Source organism: Petromyzon marinus, chromosome 42 (genome assembly GCF_048934315.1).
Source record: "Petromyzon marinus isolate PM22_M1 ecotype Great Lakes invasive population chromosome 42, UKy_Petmar_22M1.pri1.0, whole genome shotgun sequence".
NCBI classification, from domain to species: Eukaryota; Metazoa; Chordata; class Hyperoartia; order Petromyzontiformes; family Petromyzontidae; genus Petromyzon; species Petromyzon marinus.
The window spans coordinates 6,889,160-6,909,928 of NC_133708.1; the positions used below are offsets into that span (position 1 = coordinate 6,889,160).

Consider the following 20,769-nt stretch of genomic DNA (forward strand, 5'->3'; position numbering starts at 1 on the left):
TGGCCGAAACGTTGTGAGAATTTTATTGTTTTATTTTATTATTTTATTCTCATTCTACGTGACTTTACCGAAAGAACCAAAGAAGATTAATCCTTGCAGTCACGAAAGCTTTAAATCGAAAAGTCTCTAATATCGTTCTAGGCTACCATATGGATTTGCATTTGATCGTAGTTATTTGATATTGGCAGATTTACACACGTGATTATTCACCAACGACTCTCACGTACGATATAAATGTCACATTTATAAATAACCTCCTGGGGACATCTCCACATACCCCCAGGGGGGTCTGCGTAGCCCCGGGCTGAGAACCACCGCTGCTCTGAAGCTCTCCATAGCGGAGGCCTTCATGGGCAGCAGCGGCTTGAGCAGGAGATGTAAGGGCTCTGGGCCTTCTTCATCGACAGCTTAGCCGGCGCATTTCATTTTTCGGAGACAAGTGAGGGGGGGAGGGGGGGCCCCCGTGAGTGACCACTCCCCACCTGAGTGACCCCCCCCCCACCTGAGTGACCCTTCCAACCTGAGTGACCCCCTCCACCTGAGTGACCCCCTCCACCAGTGACCCCCCCCCCCCACCTGAGTGACCCCCCCCCCACCTGAGTGACCCCTCCCCACCTGAGTGACCTCTCCCCACCTGAGTGACCCCCCCCCCCACCTGAGTGACCCTCCCCCTACCTGAGTGACCCTTCCAACCTGAGTGACCCCCTCCACCTGAGTGACCCCCCCCACCAGTGACCCCCCCCCCACCTGAGTGAGCTGAGTGACCTGAGTGACCTGAGTGACCCCCTCCACCTGAGTGACCCTTCCCACGTGAGTGACCGCCCCCACCTGAGTGGTAGCCGTTGTCAGAGGAGAAGAAGATGTACGTGGAGTTGAGGACGTTGAGCGACGACAGCTTCTTCACGAGCCGCTCCACGAGGTCATCGACAGACAGCAGGGTCTGCCACCTGCGCTCGTGCGGCACGGCGAGATTAGAGGGGAGCGGCACCGCCGGTCACAGAGGCTGGGTTCGAATCCGGGTGCCCGGCCGCCGGGGATTGAGCCGACATCTCTCGATCGCGGCGGGCCGATTGGTCTCGGCCCGCCCGCCCGCCCGCCCCGCGGATAGCCTTGCACGCGACGAAAAACCATCGCCGCTGTTACATTTTGCTCTCCCGCTTCGTCGTCAGCCGAGGTCAATCGACCGCGGAATCAAGGCCAACGCCGCCTTGCGACGCCCTCCCCATTTATTTGTCCTCGTCCTGCGCTGCTCCGGGCGAAACCTCCGTCGCTCCATCTCCACCGTGGGGCGTCCTCAGGACCGTGCGCGCGCGCCCCTGCTTTCGGGCCGACAGTTTTGTCCGAGAGCGGCCCTGGGAATTCGACGTTCCTCCGGTAGGGGACCGGTCTCTCCACCACGACGACCGCTGACGGCTTCCCGGACAAAGTGGGGACTCGTTAAATCGTTGATTTGAAGCTTTCGTGACTGCAGGAATCCATACTCTTTGGTTCTTTCGGTAAAGTCGCGTGGGTAGAAAATAAAATGAGTCACGACGTTTCGATCGCAACACAAGCATTTGTCATCAGGTGGGAAACCACAGCAAGAAAAAAAAAAACCTCCAGCAAAATTAGTTTTTTCTTGCTGTGGTTTCCCACCTGATGACGATTGCTTGTGTTGCGATCGAAACGTCGTGATTAATTTTATTTTATAACTACGTGACTTTACCGAAAGAACCAAAGAGTATGGGGCTCGTTTTCTTGACCCCCCCCCCCCCCCCGGGAGGAGATTGTGATTTGAGATTACCTGCCTGCTCCCCACTCTCCCAAGCGTGATTTGAACCGGAACCTTCTGGTTTTCGGGTCTGATCACAGCACAGTGGTGACTCGGCCAGAGGTCAAAAGCAGCGGCAGCAACGTTTATACCAGACATGATCATTATACATACTGTCAAATAATACATACATTTTAACAATATTACCTCGTAAAAAAACACAAAATACTAAAGCCAAACTATTTTTTATTTTACCAGGTAAGGCCCACTGAGCTGTGTAGCTCTTACTTTGAAGGCGACCTGGCCATCACAAATGACAGTTCAACGAAATGCCTTTATCATCATTACGTGGAAATTTATAGCAGCCAAATACTGCACTTGGTTCGATTCTAAACGTGGAGGGGAAAAACCGGAGGACCCGGAGAAAAATCCACGCGACCATGGGGAGAGAGAGAGACGCAAACTCCAAATATATAGCAGCAGGCGTCAGGATCGGGATCGAACCCACGACCTCCTCCACACCAGGCGAGGTAGTTAACATCTCCTAGCCACCGTGATGATGTTGATGAGAGAGAGAGACACCGCAAACTCCAAATATACAGCAGCAGCAGGCGTCAGGGTCGGGATGGAACCCACGACCTCCTGCAACCAGGCGACGTAGTTAACATCTCCTAGCCACCGTGATGATGTTGATGAGAGAGAGGGAGACACGCAAACTCCAAGTATACAGCAGTAGCAGGCGTCAGGGTCGGGATCGAACCCACGACCTCCTCCACACCAGGCGAGGTAGTTAACATCTCCTAACCACCGCGGTGCAGATTCCACACTTGGGCCCACGGTCCAAAGGAGCACATTTCATTCTCTGCCCCCAGGGTCTCAGGCATCATCCATTCTCAGGCCACAATAGACGCTAGAGCACTTTCCCAGGCAGACGAGGAACGCTAAACGCAACCACCTACCTCTTCCTGAAGGCGTTGTCCAGGAAGTTGACGGAGTCATTGGACATGGGCGTTTTGGCTTGCTGGATCAGCCAGTGCTTGTCCTGGAATTAGACAAGTTCGGAAAAAGTCATGCAAAGACAAAGCCTTAACAGACTGTTGGGACAAGTCCTGTTAGAGAGTAGCATCTATGAAGACCGGCACGGCACACGAGGGGGTGGGTGGCCAGCACCACGCCCGGCCGCCTTTGTCTCCCGAGTGGCGATGTTTGCACACCGCACCAGGTACTCATTTGAGGCCGAGTCGACTGAGCGGAGGCCCAGGACCGATTCAGATAATCGTCACTGGTGTTAGCCGTGAGTGGGAACCGAAATGGGGTCTTTGCCAGGTTTGTAGCACAGAGTGCGAACCACCGCACCACCGCTCCCCCCGCACCCGCACCTACAAAACAAAGACTCTCAGCGCAGCTTTGAACAGACTTTTTTGGGACGAGTGCTGCTCGCGCGTCGCACGAGGGGTTGGGTGGCCAGCACCACACCCTTTGTCTCCCCAGTGACGATGTTTACCCACCCACACACCCACACACCCACACACCAACACACCCACACACCCACACACCCACACACACCCACACACCCACACACCCACACACCCAGACACCAACACACCAACACACCCCCACACCCACACACCCACACACCCACACACCAACACACCAACACACCAACACACCCACAGACCAACACACCCACACACCCACACACCCACACACCCACACACCAACACACCCACACACCCACACACCCACACACCCACACACCAACACACCCACACACCCACACACCCACACACGAACACACCCACACACCAACACACCAACACACCCACACACCCACACACCCACACACCCACACACCCACGTGCTATGTCTAACACTTTGCCAGAGGTGCTTGAAGAGTTTTTAGCAAAGCACGAGAACTATGTGGCATTTCTGTTGCGCTGGGGTTTGTCAGGACCACCGAAAGCTCCAAACGTGCATTAGCCTGCCTTTGTCTACCTTTGTCTGCGGACGTTTTTAGCTCGCGGGATGGAAGCTGCGGCGTGCCTGCCGGGGTAAATAGTTCGTTGTCCTTCCCCTGCATCTCCGATAAGCACGGTTGGCAATGTATGGCACGAAAGAAGTTCATCACACGTACAATAACCGTCATCAAAATTATAATGATAAAGCTGCAGGACACAGCAGCAGACCCTCGGCAACGACAACAAGTCTTTAAACTCAACGCGAGGACACGGCAGCACGATAAAAACCAACACCAAATGATCAAATTCACCGAATTCGCTGCAAGAAGCGAGTTCGGTGAATTCGCTTCTCAGGCCTGAGAAGCGAGGTCCCGACCAGCACTGCCCGAGCTCCACGCGGGCGCTGCGGCTCGCCGATAAACCCTCTCGCGCTCTGACATCGCAACGGACCGGCGGGCGATGACCGACGTCAAAACGCCGGCTCGGCGGCGGTCCACGGAGGGCCACGGAGGGCCACGGAGGGCCATGGAGGGCCACGGAGGGCCACTGTTTAATTGTTATTTTCGGGGGGTGGGTGGGCCGGCCGAGACCAATCTGCCCGCCGCAATTGACAGATGTCAGCTTCATCAACCGGCGGCCAGATACCCCGGATTCGAACCCAGCTTCTGTGACTGGCGGTGCCGGCTCGGCATCCGCTCCCCCCTCGCCATCGCCCGCCCCCCCCCCCCCCCCCGCACCTTGCCGTGCACGTTGAAGCTGGCGTCGCGGGGGGCCTTGGTTCCGACGAAGCTGTTTTGGAACTGGGGGGCCGCGTCCCAGGGAGAGTGGGGGGCCGGCGTCGACAGCATCATGAAGAACGGCGCGGTGCGGCGGTTCCAGGCGTCCAGGAAGTGCAGGGAGCGGTTCGCCTGCCGTGCAACGGAATGCAGAAGCGAGCTGGCTGCCACAAATGATGGCTCAACGGAGTGGCTTATCACGTGTACATTTATAGCAGCCAGACACTCTAAATGCACGTTGATTCTAAATGTGGAGAGAAAAACTGGAGGATCCAGAGAAAAAATCAACACGACAACGGGGAAAGAGAGAGAGAGGAGGAGAGCAAACTACAAATTTACAACAGGCGTCAGGGTCTGGATTGAACCAACACCATCAACAACAACAACAGGAACAACTCCAATGCGTCAACATATTTACATTTCATGGCTCGGATGTTTTCACGGGAGAACGATCGCGCACGCAGAGGTGCCGCGGTTTCAGAGAAGCGCCTTGCAAATAATGACGCGTTCCCATCGATCGATCGATCGATCGCGTTTATAGATCCCCAATTCACATACACAACGGCCGCCCGTGCGTGCCCAATCGCAAAACCACCACGGTCGCAGCGGACGCGTGCGGCGCCGAGTCTTACAATGAGGTCCGTCAGGTAGTCCTTGCTGTAGTCCGTTCCGTGCTCCTCCAGCTTGCCGTTGACAGACAGCGTGTAGTTGTAGTACTTGGAGTTTTGCACCTGCGGACGGGAAATAAGATCGGCGTCACGGGCGTCACGTGGGTCACGTGCGTCACGAGCGTCACGTGCGTCACGTGGGTCACGGTGTCACATGCGTCACGTACGTCACGTGCGTCACGTGGGTCACGGTGTCACATGCGTCACGTATGTCACGTGCGTCACGTGCGTCACGTGCGTCACGGGCGTCACGTGCGTCACGTGCGTCACGAGCGTCACGAGCGTCACGTGCGTCACGGGCGTCACGTGCGTCTTGTGCGTCACGTGCGTCACGTGCGTCACGTGCGTCACGTGCGTCACGTGCGTCACGTGCGTCTCGTGCGTCACGTGCGTCACGTGAGTCACGTGCGTCACGGGCGTCACGTGCGTCACGTGCGTCACGTGCGTCACGTGCGTCACGTGCGTCACGTGCGTCTCGTGCGTCACGTGCGTCACGTGAGTCACGTGCGTCACGGGCGTCACGGGCGTCACGGGCGTCACGTGCGTCACGTGCGTCACGTGCGTCACGGGCGTCACGTGCGTCACGTGCGTCACGTGCGTCACGGGCGTCACGTGCGTCACGTGCGTCACGTGCGTCACGGGCGTCACGTGCGTCACGTGCGTCTCGTGCGTCACGTGAGTCACGTGCGTCACGTGCGTCACGTGCGTCACGTGCGTCACGTGCGTCACGTGCGTCACGTGCGTCACGTGAGTCACGTGCGTCACGGGCGTCACGTGCGTCACGTGCGTCACGTGCGTCACGTGCGTCACGTGCGTCACGTGCGTCACGTGCGTCACGTGCGTCACGTGCGTCACGTGCGTCACGTGCGTCACGTGCGTCACGTGCGTCACGTGCGTCACGTGCGTCACGTGCGTCACGTACGTCACGTGCGTCACGTGCGTCACGAGCGTCACGTGCGTCACGAGCGTCACGTGCGTCACGTGCGTCACGGCGTCACGTGCGTCACGTGCGTCACGGCGTCACGTGCGCCACGTGCGTCACGTGCGTCACGTGCGTCACGGGCGTCACGTGCGTCACGTGCGTCACGGGCGTCACGTGCGTCACGTGCGTCACGGGCGTCACGTGCGTCACGGGGTCACGTGCGTCACGTGCGTCACGTGCGTCACGGGCGTCACGTGCGTCACGTGGGTCACGTGCGTCACGTGCGTCACGGCGTCACGTGCGTCACGTGCGTCTCGGCGTCACGTGCGTCACGTGTGTCACGGCGTCACGTGCGTCACGTGCGTCACGTGCGTCACGTGGGTCACGTGCGTCACGTGCGTCACGTGCGTCACGTGCGTCACGTGCGTCTCGTGCGTCACGGGCGTCACGGGCGTCACGGGCGTCACGTGCGTCACGTGCGTCACGGGCGTCACGGCGTCACGGGGTCACGTGCGTCACGTGCGTCACGTGCGTCACGTGCGTCACGGCGTCACGTGCGTCATGTGCGTCACGGGGTCACGTGCGTCACGGCGTCACGGGGTCACGTGCGTCACGTGGGTCACGGGCGTCACGGGCGTCACGGCGTCACGGGCGTCACGGCGTCACGTGCGTTCACTCGATATTCGCGACGAGGGGATTACGTTCCGGAGATGCTCGTGTATAGATGAATTTAGTGGGTAACGGTATTGTTGGATCTACGAATATCGATGCAGCCAGAAGTCGTGTCGCGTTCCAGACGCGATTCGCGGATAGTCAAAATCGCGGATGGAGCAAGTTTGTGCGTAACGACGGAACACTGTAATGGTGTTAATCCCAGAATGTGGCCCTGGGCACCACCCTCTCCAACCCCCCCCCCCCTGCCAAAACGAGACCATCGGGGACAGAGCGAAGTAAGAGTAGCAGAGAGAGACCCGCCACGATGTCCTGGGCCCCACGTCCTCTTGTGCGTGCTGGCGCCAAACAACGCTGCCCTGGGCTCCTGCAAACTCGTGGCTGGCGGCGAGTTTGCTCGCTCGCCGGTTAGTGCGTTAGTTCCTTACTCCGTTTGCCAATTCGTGAGTTCACGAGTTGGCTCGTTAGTTCGCGCCGGAATCAACGAGATCACAGAGATGCGGCGTGGAAACACAAAGCCGCGAGGCTGCCCCCCCCACACGGAATGTAGCAGCATGTACGCTGTATGTGGTTGCACTTGTTTCGTACCGTACGTAGCCAACTGTGCGAACGAGAGCACGTGCCGTTTGGGTATGAAAAAAAAATGCTCCGACTGTCGTGCCTATCAATCGCCCAAAGTGAGACCGTGTCTGGTTGAACAGGTTAACAGAGAGGCATGTAGAGACACGGGAAGCTCCGTCTGTCCGCCAGTTACAGTGGCGGAGAAGATTGTGTCCAGAGCGTGAACCAAGTAAGAGAGCTACAGTGAGGGAAAAAAGTATTTGATCTCCTGCTGATTTTGTACGTTTGCCCACTGACAAATAAATGATCAGGTTCGCTTCTGAGAAAGAGCTGTAGACCTCAGTGGGGTCTCAACTGGTCAAATAACAAAAAAAAAATCATCATTAGACCTCCTTTGCCAGTACCAAAATGTAATAATAGGGTTTTTCCCATTTTTTATTTTTTTCTGGCAACAAAACTAAAACCTTTTTACAGTGAGGGAAAAAAGTATTGATCCCCTGCTGATTGTGTACGTTTGCCCACTGACAAATAAATGATCAGTCTATAATTTTAATGGTAGGTTTATTTGAACAGTGAGAGACAGAAAAACAACAACAAATCCAGAAAAACGCATGTCAAAAATTGATTTGCATTTTAGTGAGGGAAATAAGTATTTGACCCCCTCTCAATCAGAAAGATTTATGGCTCCCAGGTGTCTTTTATACAGGTAACGAGCTGAGATTAAGAGCACACTCTTAAAGGGAGTGCTCCTAATCTCAGCTTGTTACCTGTATAAAAGACACCTGTCCACAGAAGCAATCAATCAATCAGGTTCCAAACTCTCCACCATGGCCAAGACCAAAGAGCTCTCCAAGGATGTCAGGGACAAGATTGTAGGCCTACACAAGGCTGGAATGGGCTACAAGACCATTGCCAAGCAGCTTGGTGAGAAGGTGACAACAGTTGGTGCGATTATTCGCAAATGGAAGAAACACAAAAGATCTGTCAATCTCCCTCGGCATGGGGCTCTATGCAAGATCTCACCTCGTGGAGTTGCAATGATCATGAGAACGGTGAAGAATCAGCCCAGAACTACACGGGAGGATCTTGTCAATGATATCAAGGCAGCTGGGACCATAGTCACCAAGAAAACAATTGGTAACACACTACGCCGTGAAGGACTGAAATTCTGCAGCGTTCGCAAGGTCTCCCTGCTCAAGAAAGCACATATACATGCCCGTCTGAAGTTTGCCAATGAACATCTGAATGATTCAGAGGACAACTGGGTGAAAGTGTTGTGGTCAGATGAGACCAAAATGGAGCTCTTTGGCATCAACTCAACTCGCCGTGTTTGGAGGAGGAGGAATGCTGCCTATGATTCCAAGAACACCATCGCCACCGTCAAACATGGAGGTGGAAACATTATGCTTTGGGGGTGTTTTTCTGCTAAGGGGACAGGACAACTTCAACGCATCAAAGGGACGATGGACGGGGCCATGTACCATAAAATCTTGGGTGAGAACCTCCTTCCCTCAGCCAGGGCATTAAAAATGGGTCGTGGATGGGTATTCCAGCATGACAATGACCCAAAACACATGGCCAAGGCAACAAAGGAGTGGCTCAAGAAGAAGCAGATTAAGGTCCTGGAGTGGCCTAACCAGTCTCCAGACCTTAATCCCATAGAAAATCTGTGGAGGGAGCTGAAGGTTCGAGTTGCTAAACGTCAGCCTCGAAACCTTAAAGACTTGGAGAAGATCTGCAAAGAGGAGTGGGACAAAATCCCTCCTGAGATGTGTGCAAACCTGGTGGCCAACTACAAGAAACGTCTGACCTCTGTGATTGCCAACAAGGGTTTTGCCACCAAGTACTAAGTCATGTTTTGCAGAGGGGTCAAATACTTATTTCCCTCATTAAAATGCAAATCAATTTATAACATTTTTTACATGCGTTTTTCTGGATTTGTTGTTGTTATTCTGTCTCTCACTGTTCAAATAAACCTACCATTAAAAATATAGACCGATCATTTCTTTGTCAGTGGCCAAACGTACAAAATCAGCAGGGGATCAAATACATTTTTCCCTCACTGTACACGCCACGATGGCGAGGCGATGTTCACTACCTCGCGTGGTATGCAGGAGTGTAGTGGTACTCGTGTGCTGCGCTGTGAACCCGGCGACCCGAGTTCAGTTCCCGCTTCCGGTCAACAATCGGTGACGATTATCTGAACCAGTCCTGGGCCTCCCCTAGGTCGACTCAACGTAAAATGAGTACAGTGTAAACATCGCCCCTGGGGAGACAAAAGCTGCTGGACGTGATTCTGGCCACCCGCCCCCTCGTGTGCCGTGCCGGCCTTCAGCACTTGCCCCGAGTCTCTGCTGACGCTATTCGAGGAATCTTCACCTTTTTTGCCATGGCGTTAAGCTGCGCAAACTGCCGTAGGATGGTGGGCGAGGCAGAGACCATTAAGGAATGCACGTGGATGGTAACGCGTGTGTTAACGTGCGTGATGTGGTACAGGAGGACGTGGAGCTGAGTGGACTTGCCGATGACCGGTACCAGCGGTGTCAAGATCGGCCTCTGTGGAGGAGGCTCGTGAAGGACGCTACTGGGCAGTTGGAGGTAGTCGCCCTCCAGCAACAACGGAGGGCGGAGGAGCGATGCTTACAACAACGAGCAGAGCGCCGGGTGGCTAAAGCACAGCAGGTTGGCACAGTAGGGGGCACAGGTGGTGCATCAGGCAGTCATCTCAGTCAGTCGACCCGTGGCACCTGGGTCTGCCCCGTGACCTCCTGTCAGCGGGCGTTCGACGCCCCACGTGGCCTCAAGGTGCACATGTCCTGGCACAGGCGTCGTGGTGACGTCACCGCCACTTAGTGGCGAATGGCGGTTGTTGTTGTTGTTAACGTGCGTGTCAATGTATGTGTTAACACGCGCGTGTTAACGTGCGTGTTAACATGCGTATTAACGTGCGTGTTAACGCGCGTGTTAACGTGCCGACACTCACCAGGCCATTCCACACGTCCCACCCTGGAGGGACATGCGCCACTCCTCCAACAGAACCGTCACCATACTGGGGAGAGGGGGGGGAGAGAGGATGGAGGAGGATGGAGGGGAGGAGGGGGCAGGAGGGGGAGGATGGGGGGGTGCAACAAGGAACAGAGAGATGAGAAGGCAAGCGTTTTCTCACACATGCTGCGCATATGCAATGACCGAGATGTTAACTACCTCGGCCGGTATGTAGGATGTCGTTGGTTCGATCCCGACCCTGATGCCTGCTGCTGTATATTTGGATTTGGTGTTTGTCTCTCTTTCTCTCTGCCTGAGGTCACGTGGATTTTTCTCCGGGTCCTCCGGTTTTTCCCTCCACTTTCAGAATGAACGTGTGCGTTTGCAGCATTTGGCTGCTGTACATTTCCAAGTGATAAGCCACTTCGTTGGGCTATCATTTGTGGCCAGGTCGCCTCTGAAAAATACCTATATAGCTCAGTGGGCCTTACCTGATAAAACAAAAATAGTTTAGTTTTATTTCCTCCATGCAGCCTTTAACAGACGGCATATTGCAACTGACTAATCTACGGGACGTCCGGCAAAAACATTACCAAGCTACAGCGTGTACAAAATCTGACCATGCATTGGCTTCCGGGTGCCAAACGAATACATGATGAGGTCACACTGATTACACACAAAGTGCTCGCCACAAATGAACCACAATACCTCGCTAATCTCGTCAAGGAGCATAAACCAGCATCATGCGAACTCCGGCAATCCTCACAGCGGCGGCTTTTGGCTGACCATCGAACAAAGACGGTCGCCTTCAGATGTTCTTGTGCGGCCGTCTAGAACGCTCTTCCTTTTGATATATTAGGAAGCCACTGGAGCTATGCACTTTTAAATCATCTAGATTGAAAACGAATTCCTTTACGCCTGCTTTCCGTCTTTCAGTTTGTTGTCCTTCCACCGCAGCCTCTGATGGGCGCGGTTGGCGGCTACGGTACGGCGCAAAAGAAGTTCAACGCACGCTCGCTCGCACGCTCGCTCGCACACTCGCACGCACGCACCTGGTTGAGGTACTTCCCGGCGAAGAACGTGTGGTAGCCGGCGCGGCGGAGGTGCACGGGGAAGGCGTCCGTCTCCTGCAGTTTCTGCCACGCGGCGCTGCTGCAGTTGCCCGAGAGGGAGTTGTTCACCACGCCGTGGTTGTGCGGGTACTTGCCTGTCAGGATGCTGCTGCGGCTGGGGCAGCAGAGCGGGCTGGCGACGAACTGGGGGAGAAAGAGAGAGAGGAGTGGCGGTTGTAGACGAGGGGTCAGGGGTCGCCGGTGGCGGGGGGGGGGGAGGAGGTGCGTGGCTTTGAACACGTTTGCTGTTTTCTATCCCACGGAGGCTGTCGCGACCAATATCACAGTGTGTGTCGAAACGTCGTACTCAGGTTGTGAATGTTGTGGATTTGCTCTCCAACACACCGGCGTGCTGTGCTGGAATTGGCACGTTCTGTTTACGTGACAAACCTTACTAATCGGCCGTGTCGGGTGGTGGCGGGTTTAACGATACGTTCATATTAACGCGATCTAACCCCAAACAAAAACCTCTATTGTGTTTTTTATTCAGTTCACAGCGCTCGCTCCATTCCCCGGGCACCCGTTGCTCAAATTAAACAATCGCTTCTTTTCACTTCCCCCGCAAAGCGGTGCTCGTTTTATCGACCCGATCCCCTGACCCTGAATTGAACTCTCGTACTTCCGACTTCGAGCCGCCCGTCAGCCGGTTCCCCGTTATTACCGTGCTCTCCAGAAAGTAAGCCGCACCCCAATCGTTGACTTACGCCCCCCCGTCCAAGCCGCCCCAGCGAAATATAAACTACGGCCGACATGCTTCACCAAGCTAATGTTACGGGGGTTTTAAACATTTTCTAAACTCCCTTCCTGGCCCTCTGATTTTTTTTTTGTAACTTGAGAGATGCAAACAGTTCCGTAAAAGGAAGACCAAGCCGATTAGTGTGGTTGGCTACGGGAGAAATTCAACATCCCTACATACATACATTCCGGTTGCCGTATTCGCCAAATTATAACAACGCACCGGATTAATGAGACACCCTCCATCTCCCCCCCATTCCACTTTTACTGTCAAATACAGTAAAACAAGGGCGTATTTTGTAAACCGGCGAACACAACGGCACTACAGATTTAATTTGTTTCCAATTAACTTCTAAGGCCAGAAGCCAAATTAAAAAGCCAGATTCTCAGACAACGCCCATGCCAACTCAGTCGTCTGACCCCTGGGTCACCCACGGGGTGGTTTTAAGTGAACTGCGCATTCTAACGTTTATTACGACTCTGTAGGGAGATTTTTGTGCGTAACAACTCTGCTTTGCTAATGAAGACGTCCACACAAAACAGCTCAAATATATTGCCTAGGATATTGGCCCTCAATGTCAGGTTTATTAATCGACAGCCAATTCACCACCGCGCGTGTGTGTGAATGTGTTTGGATGAATTGGCTTTCGATTAATAAACCTAAAAATTGGGCCTCGTTGATAAATGGTGGCCGCCCCAACATCCTGCCTCCCATTTATTTATAAATGTGTCGTAACCCTCCACCACCCGACACGGCCAATCAGCAAAAAAAGTGTCACGTTGACAAAAGACAAATAATTCACTACTTTAGCCCACCGGTGTGTTGAAGAGTGAATCCACAACATTTACAGTTTGAGTAGTACGACGTTTCGCTGGTAAATACATCCAGCATCATCTGATCCTGGCTCCCGAAGGTGGGAAACCCCCCCCCCCCCCCCCCGATACAATCCACGCCTAGCGCGACGCCGCCGGTTGTGCCGACGAACTCGCCGAATCCCCCACCGCGTCACCTCCCGTCCAGCGGCACACGTGTGGACAGTGCCGAGGCTTTTGCCGTCTTCTTTTCCTCCGGCTACATTGGCGTTGTCCAGGGGTTGGCGAACATGCGGCTCAGGAACCGCGTGCGGCTCTTTCAGGAGCTGCTTTGTGACGCTACTCATTGAGGACCGACAACGTCTGGCGTTCGCGTGCAATGCGGTGCTTGAAATGATTCGGCGTTTTAGCGAATTTGAACAAAAAAAATTGTCTCTTCCTGTTACTGTGGTTGCCGATCCCCTTGGTGAGGTCCGATCGCTTGGTCGCGTAACCGGAGCGGCGATCGGTGAGAGAGTCACCGGTTACTCGACGGTCCGTGCGCTCACCGCGTTGGTGAAGGTCGCCCCTTCGTCTCCGATGAGGGCGATGGTTTTCTTGAGCGGGGTCTAGAGGCGGGGGAAAGACGAAGCCACGGTCAGTTCGACCCGGCAACAGCGTCCACAGCTGTTGGGCTTACACGACGCATCCACTCCTGAGCTCACGGCTCACGCGCGCGCGAGTCACAACCAAACGTTACTCCCAACACGCACGTGTCACCGGTGGAATACGTTCGCAAAAAAAAAAGTGGTTGTTTGAAGATCGTCCAAGGGTAAAAAAATTAAAACAAATATCGCAATGGACGCGTTGCTTAAACCCCCCCCCCCCCCGGAGCCACCTCTGCCCCACCCAGCAGTACCTTGAGGGTTACACCACGGTCAGTCGGATCGGCGAGTGGCACGTGGTGGGGGTAAAGTGTGGGTACTACAAGCTCGTCCAAAATGTTTCGGGTTCAGCGTGGAAGAGGAGGCACCAAAATAGGGGGCTGCATCTAGCGGAAGCCCCTTCCAGCTGCAGTGACGCGAACGGGCAACTGCACGGCTGCGCCTTTGCCTTATATGCCGGGCTTACGAATCGGCGCTTTCTGTGTCCGTGTGCTGCATTCAGCCCGGCAAGACTTAATAAAAGGCCGACAGAGTATCAGATACTGGCATGAGAAATGCATCGCTACGGAGGGATACTGCTGGATCTCCGCTGGACACAAAGAGTGACCGGCGTAGAAGCGATAAAAAATGTTGACGATGCGGGCAGTGATGAGAAGGAGACTGCCACTGTTTGGACACCCACGTGGAGGAGCGTCGACAACAACAGGAAGATTTAAAGTGTGTTGTTGTTCGGTCAAATGGAAAGAGAGGGGAAGACCGCAACAGAGAACGTCTTCACGACGACGCCATGAGAAGAGATTGTGCCGCCAGGAAGACGCGGCCACTCCTGGAGCGTACTGGCACAAGACAGAGAGGAAGGTGGAAACGAAAGACGAAAACGTGCAGTGGGCACCGGCTGAGGGCTATCTGCCCATGGATCGCGTCGGTGATGCTGCTGCCGCTGACGCACTAAACGGATCCGTGCGACCGACTGTGGCAACTTGTGGCCCCCTCCGATGTGCCCCAGGTGAACGAGTTATAATCGTCGACGCCGAGCGGTTACCTACCGTCTGTAGCCGGTCAAGACGTCACGTGGGTTTATCTGTAAGAGACGCGCTACGGGAGCATATCGTGTTGTTACCCATCGCCTATTCATTAAGAAGGCCTGCAGCTTTACTCCGCTCAAGCGCACCGGGGCAGCATGCATTCACACACGGCCGCCTTTATGTCCCCACTGCTGGTCTCTTGCACACCTGGCGACTAGGCCAGGCACTCATTTAAGGCTGAGTAGACCTAGAGGGGTGGGGTCGGGGGAGCTCAGGGCAGGTTGTGACATCACGTGCTGAGCCCCTGTGCGTTTATGAGTCAATGCAAGCGCGTCACTGGAGAAACTTCGCAATGCAGCGCGGCGTGCTGTATTCACACTCCACTGCATTATTGCGTCAAGCGAGTGGAGCATTAGTTAACACACGTCACAGCAATTCATTCAGGACACATCACGTGACGTTTACTTACACATTTATATAAAAAGACAAAGACCCCCCCCCCCCTGAATAGCCTTAACAGACGGGTGGGGCAAGGATTTGTTAGCGCCTCATAAAGGCTGGAACGGCACAAGATGGGGTGGTAGGGTGGTCACCACCACGCCCGGCCGCCTTTGTCTCCCTAGAGGCGATGTTTGCACATCGTACCAGGTTCAGTACTGTACACATTTGAGGCCGAGTCGACCTAGGGGAGGCCCAGGCTGGACTGGTTCAGATAATCGTAACTGCTATTGGCCGTGAGCTGAATCAATCGCGTAAATAAAATAGGCTTCCTTTGGAAGTTTGCATTGCCGGCGTAAGGCACTACCACTAGAGTCTCAAAAGTATAATAAAGCATTGAACGAAGCTGCCCCACTTTGCTGTTGTGTCGCGGGAGAGTCGACCTTGAGACCTCGCTGCTTATCTCAACGCTCCTTGAGACTCGGGAAAAAAAAACCCACTTCTGATTCTGAATCATAATGATACGGAATAATTCTACACAACGCATATTGTACTAATAGTTATTTTTGTTCAACCGCATAATAGTGGACGTGTGTCGCGCCTCAACTGACTCCGTCTGTAAGTTAAGCACTAAGATGTCCACCACAGCAACTTGGGTCGGAGGGAGCGGTGGTGCAGCGGTTAGCACACTGAACTATGACCTTGGTCACGTGAGTTAAGAGTCTCGGCCGCTGGCGAACATCAGTGTCGCCTGATACCTCCTGAACCCAGCCGTGGGGTTTTTTTTTACCCCGACCTACACGAACCCGCATTGACCGGGGTGGTGAAGTATGGTCACACGACCACTATGATCACGGGGTCCAGAAACCAGAAGCACAATTTTTTTAATTCGGTAAAAAAAACAACTACTCGGTATTTCAAGAGACGCAATGCACTGTGGTGGTGGTGGTGGTGATGGTGATCCTTAATAAATAAGATTACGGAGCAAGTCCTCAGTGAGTCGCACGTGGCCCCTGAGCCACAGGCTGCCGACTCCCGACTGACGAGGAGGCAGGAAGCCTTCACCCAGAAGGGGAATGACAACGGACTGTGTATCACTATTGTTATAAATCACTCTTGTTATAATTACTACAAACATTGTAGTTACATGGTGAATGTCGACAGGGCACGGCCACGTGTTTACTGAGACAACACAAATGCCAAGGGCAGACAAAGATCACATACAGACAGACACACACACAGACACACATCAAGACAAACACACACACATCAAGACACACACACACATCAAGACAGACACACACACAGACACACATCAAGACAGACACACATCAAGACAGACACACACAGCCACACACAGACAGACAACAACAACCACCATTCGCCAATAAGTGGCGGTGACGTCAACACGACGCTTGTGCCAGGCCATGTGCACCTTCAGGCCACGTGAAGTGTCGAACGCCCGCTGGCAGGTCACGGGGCAGACCCAGGTGCCACGGGTCGACTGACTGAGATGACTGGCCGATGCACCACCTGTGCCCCCTACTGTGCCAACCTGCTGTGCTTTAGCCACCTGGCGCTCCGCTCGTTATTGTGAGCGTCGCTCCTCCGCCCTCTGTTGTTGTTGGAGGGCGACTGCCTTCAACTGCCCAATAGCGTCCTTTACGAGCCTCCTCCACAGAGGCCGATCTTGACACCGCTGGTACCAGTCATCGGCAAGTCCACTCAGCTCCACGTCCTCCTGTACCACATCACTCAATCTCTTCTCTAGCCCGTGCCGTGCCCGTTTAGCCCCCTCGATCCGGCCAAACAAAAGCTGTTTCGACATGCGGTGGCTGGGCATGCGGGCTACATGACCCAGCCAACGCAGCCTTGCCTGCCGGAGGAGCTCACCGATGGGACCTTGCCCAGATCTTTCAAGAATTTGTGAGCTCCTCACACAATCCAGCCTGGTTAAACCCAGGATGGATCGTAGGCAGGCTAGCATAAATGTTTCTAATCGGCGAAGATGTTCCATTAAGGGGGTCCACGTTCGCAAGCGTAGAGAAGGGAGGGAATGAACGTGGCCGAGAAGATCTGAAGCTTAGTGCGGAGCGACAGACCAGGTAGCTTCCACACAGCGTTACGCAACCGATGAAAATATATTGCCGCTCGACTGATTCGGAGTGAGACCTTTGCTCCACCATTGGAAACCTCATTTGCCAGTAACAAAATATGATAATAATTTTTCTTACCCTTTTATCTGGCAACAAAACTGACACCTTTTTTTACAAAGAGTCACGTTTACATTGACCACAATACCTGCGGTCGGAACGCAAACAAAAAACAACTCTGATAATGCATGTGGCACTGTCCTTGAAATTGACTGTTCCACACCCGAGACAGCTTTCTTTAGAGCTTCGTCTCACGTTGGTGTTGGACCAGAAGACGCCAAAAGGCGCACAACTCAAAGACAATGCACCATCAGAGTATGAGAGCTCGGGTTAAGCATTTACACCATTGGAAACCTCATTTGCCAGTAACAAAATATGATAATTGTTTTTTTACTCTGATGGTGGATTGTTTTTGAGTTGTGCGCCTTTTGGCGTCTTCTGGTCCAACACCATGTGAGACGAGGCTCTAAAGAAAGCTGTCTCGGGTGTGGACCAATCAATTTCAAGGACAGTGCCACATACATTATCAGAGTTGTTGTTTTTGTTTGCGTTCCGACCGCAGGTATTGTGGTCAATGTAAACATGACTCCTTGTAAAAAAGGTGTCAGTTTTGTTGCCAGATAAAAGGGTAAAAAAACAATTATCACGAGACCCTTGTTGTTAAATTGGAGCCGGTCATGAGCACACTGCCCAGGTGCACACAGACAGACACACACACACAGACACACACAGACACACACACAGACACAAATCAAGACAGACACACACAGACACACACACACATCAAGACAGACACACACACAGACACACACATCAAGACACAAATCAAGACAGACACACACAGGCACACACATCAAGACAGACACACACACAGACACACACAGACACACACATCAAGATAGACACACACACAGACACACACACAGACACAAATCAAGACAGACACACACAGACACACAAAGACACACACATCAAGACAGACACACACAGACACAAATCAAGACAGACACACACAGACACACACAGACACACACACAGACACAAATCAAGACAGACACACACAGACAGACACATACACACATCAAGACAGACAGACACACACAGACACACACAGACACACACATCAAGACAGACACACAGACAGACAGACACACACAGACACACACATCAAGACAGACACACACAGACACACACACAGACACAAATCAAGACAGACACACACAGACACACACACACAGACACACAGACACACAAAGACACACATCAAGACAGACAAGAGACACAGACACCACCCCCCCCCCCCTCTTACCATGCCCCCCAGGACCACGTCCTGATCGTCAGTGAGCACGAACACCACGTTAGGTCCGTGGCTTCGACTCTCCGCGCTGCAGCAGCAGCAGGAGAAGAAGCAGCAGCAGCAGCCGAGCAGCAGGAGGAGCCGCGAGGTCCTCATGGTCCCTGCTGCAGCTGCAGCTGTTCTCGTACGAATGTGGAACTTCTTTCACCACTACTGCTGCTACTACTGCAGTCAACACAGCTACCGCTACTGATGCTACTACTGCAGTCAACACAACTACTGCTGCTACTGAAGTCAACACAACTACTGCTACTACTGCAGTGAACACAACTACTGCTGCTACTGAAGTCAACACAACTACTGCTACTGCTGCAGTCAACACAACTACTGCTGCTACTGAAGTCAACACAACTACTGCTACTACTGAAGTCAACACAACTACTGCTGCAGTCAACACAACTACTACTGCTGCAGTCAACACAACTACTGCTACTCCTACTGCAGTCAACACAACAACTACTGCTGCTACTGCTGCAGTCAACACAACTACTGCTGCAGTCAACACAACTACTACTACTCCTACTGCAGTCAACACAACTACTGCTACTACTGCTGCAGTCAACACAACTACTGCTGCAGTCAACACAACTACTGCTGCTACTGCTGCAGTCAACACAACTACTGCTGCTGCTGATAAGTCACCAGCTGCTTGTGTATCCTGCTGGGAGTCAGTCACGGCTCCTGCTGCCCCCTTGGAGACTGCTGCATCTGTTGATAATCAACTTATCGCTGCTGTCTGCCGATTACGAAACCGCTCACCGCTCAACTCGACTGCTGTACTTCTGCTGCTGCTTGTGTAACAAACACAGCCACCAAGAGCCGCTACAGCTGCTTTGCTGAATGTAATACAGATCACAGCAGTAATTGACACTACCCGCTGCTGCTGCTGCTGCCGCCGATTGTAGGACGAGAGCGGGCTAAGAACGAGGAAGTTGTCGCGGGTGCGGTGAAGCTGATGATGCTGCGATCATATGATCCGAACGCACGTGGGCTTGCTCGCTCTCTCTCTCCTCCACAGCTGATGGGCGCTCAACAGTGGAGGTGGCTCCACGTGCCCTCTGCCGACAGTTCAGGGCACGCGCGCGGCCTCTCAGCAGAAGTACAGCATATAGGAATAGGTTTTACCCTTTTAACTGGCACAAAAACTGACACCTTCTTTGGTTCTTTCGGTGGCCGCTTGTGTTGTGGCCGAAACGTCGTGAGAATATTATTGTGTTATTTTATTTTATCAATTTATTATTTTATTCTCATTCTACGTGACTTTACCGAAAGAACCAAAGAAGATGAATCATTGCAGTCACGAAAGCTTTAAATCGAAATTAAAAAAAACTGACACCTTTATTCAAGGAATCATGTTTTGCAATAACCACAACACGAGCAGTCAAAAATGCAAACAAAAGAGACAACTCTGATAATAATATTGGCACTGTCCTTGAATTTGATTGGTCCACACCCGAGACGGCTTTTCTTAGAGCCTAGTCTCCAATGGTGTTGGACCTGAAGACGCCAAAATGCGTACAACAGCAGTTAAAAATTCGGTCACAATCCATATGATCGCTGTTACATTATTGCATTTATGGCTTTATTTTGGTGATTTCGAAAACTTTTTTTTTGTTTTGGCCATGTTTTTGTTTGTCGTAGTACGGAGTTAAGACTGATGGCCTTAATATAAGTTGCATTGTGGTTGGTGATGTTGTTGTTTGACTTGTATCCCACTGGGATTTTTTGCACACAGCGTTGGTGTACGGTGCTATTTCAGGAATATTTTGATGATTTTCTCCTGTGTTTTCTGTTTGCACAGTCACATAGTCACTTTAAGATGTTTTCTTGTTCGTGTTTTTTTGTTTGTTGTGGTTGCACCCGATTCAAGAGCCGAATGGCTCACAGGGCTATACCAAATAAATGGAACTATGAAAATAAATGGAACTCCCACAGAGTCGTACAAAGGGGCCGTCCATAAATGACGTCACGCACCTAGGGGGGTGGGGGAGGGGGGTCAGACATTTGTGACGATGTGTGACGAGGGGGGGGCGGGGTTTGAGAAATGTGACGTCACACCAAAATGAGCAACTTTTAATAAATATAGAATTGTGATTTATTATTTTATTATTTCCCTTCTACGTGGTGACTTTACCGAAAGAACCAAGAAGATGAATCCCTGCAGTGACGAAAGCTTTAAATCGAAATATAGAATTGTTAT

General features: G+C 52.9%; 1 protein-coding gene across 1 annotated transcript in view; it reads right to left on the reverse strand.

Moving 5' to 3' along the window:
* Nucleotides 1-20,769, reverse strand: part of LOC116951244 (N-acetylglucosamine-6-sulfatase-like) — a 42,714-nt gene extending 21,945 nt beyond the window's left edge. The window contains exons 1-8 of the mRNA XM_032969740.2: nt 18,522-20,769; nt 13,501-13,560; nt 11,345-11,548; nt 10,291-10,356; nt 5,117-5,215; nt 4,446-4,616; nt 2,710-2,792; nt 829-947 (exon numbers count right to left, since the gene is read on the reverse strand). Coding sequence (XP_032825631.1) covers nt 829-947; nt 2,710-2,792; nt 4,446-4,616; nt 5,117-5,215; nt 10,291-10,356; nt 11,345-11,548; nt 13,501-13,560; nt 18,522-18,665 — 946 coding nt within the window. The 5' untranslated portion in view covers nt 18,666-20,769. The remainder of the gene's footprint in view (nt 1-828; nt 948-2,709; nt 2,793-4,445; nt 4,617-5,116; nt 5,216-10,290; nt 10,357-11,344; nt 11,549-13,500; nt 13,561-18,521) is intronic.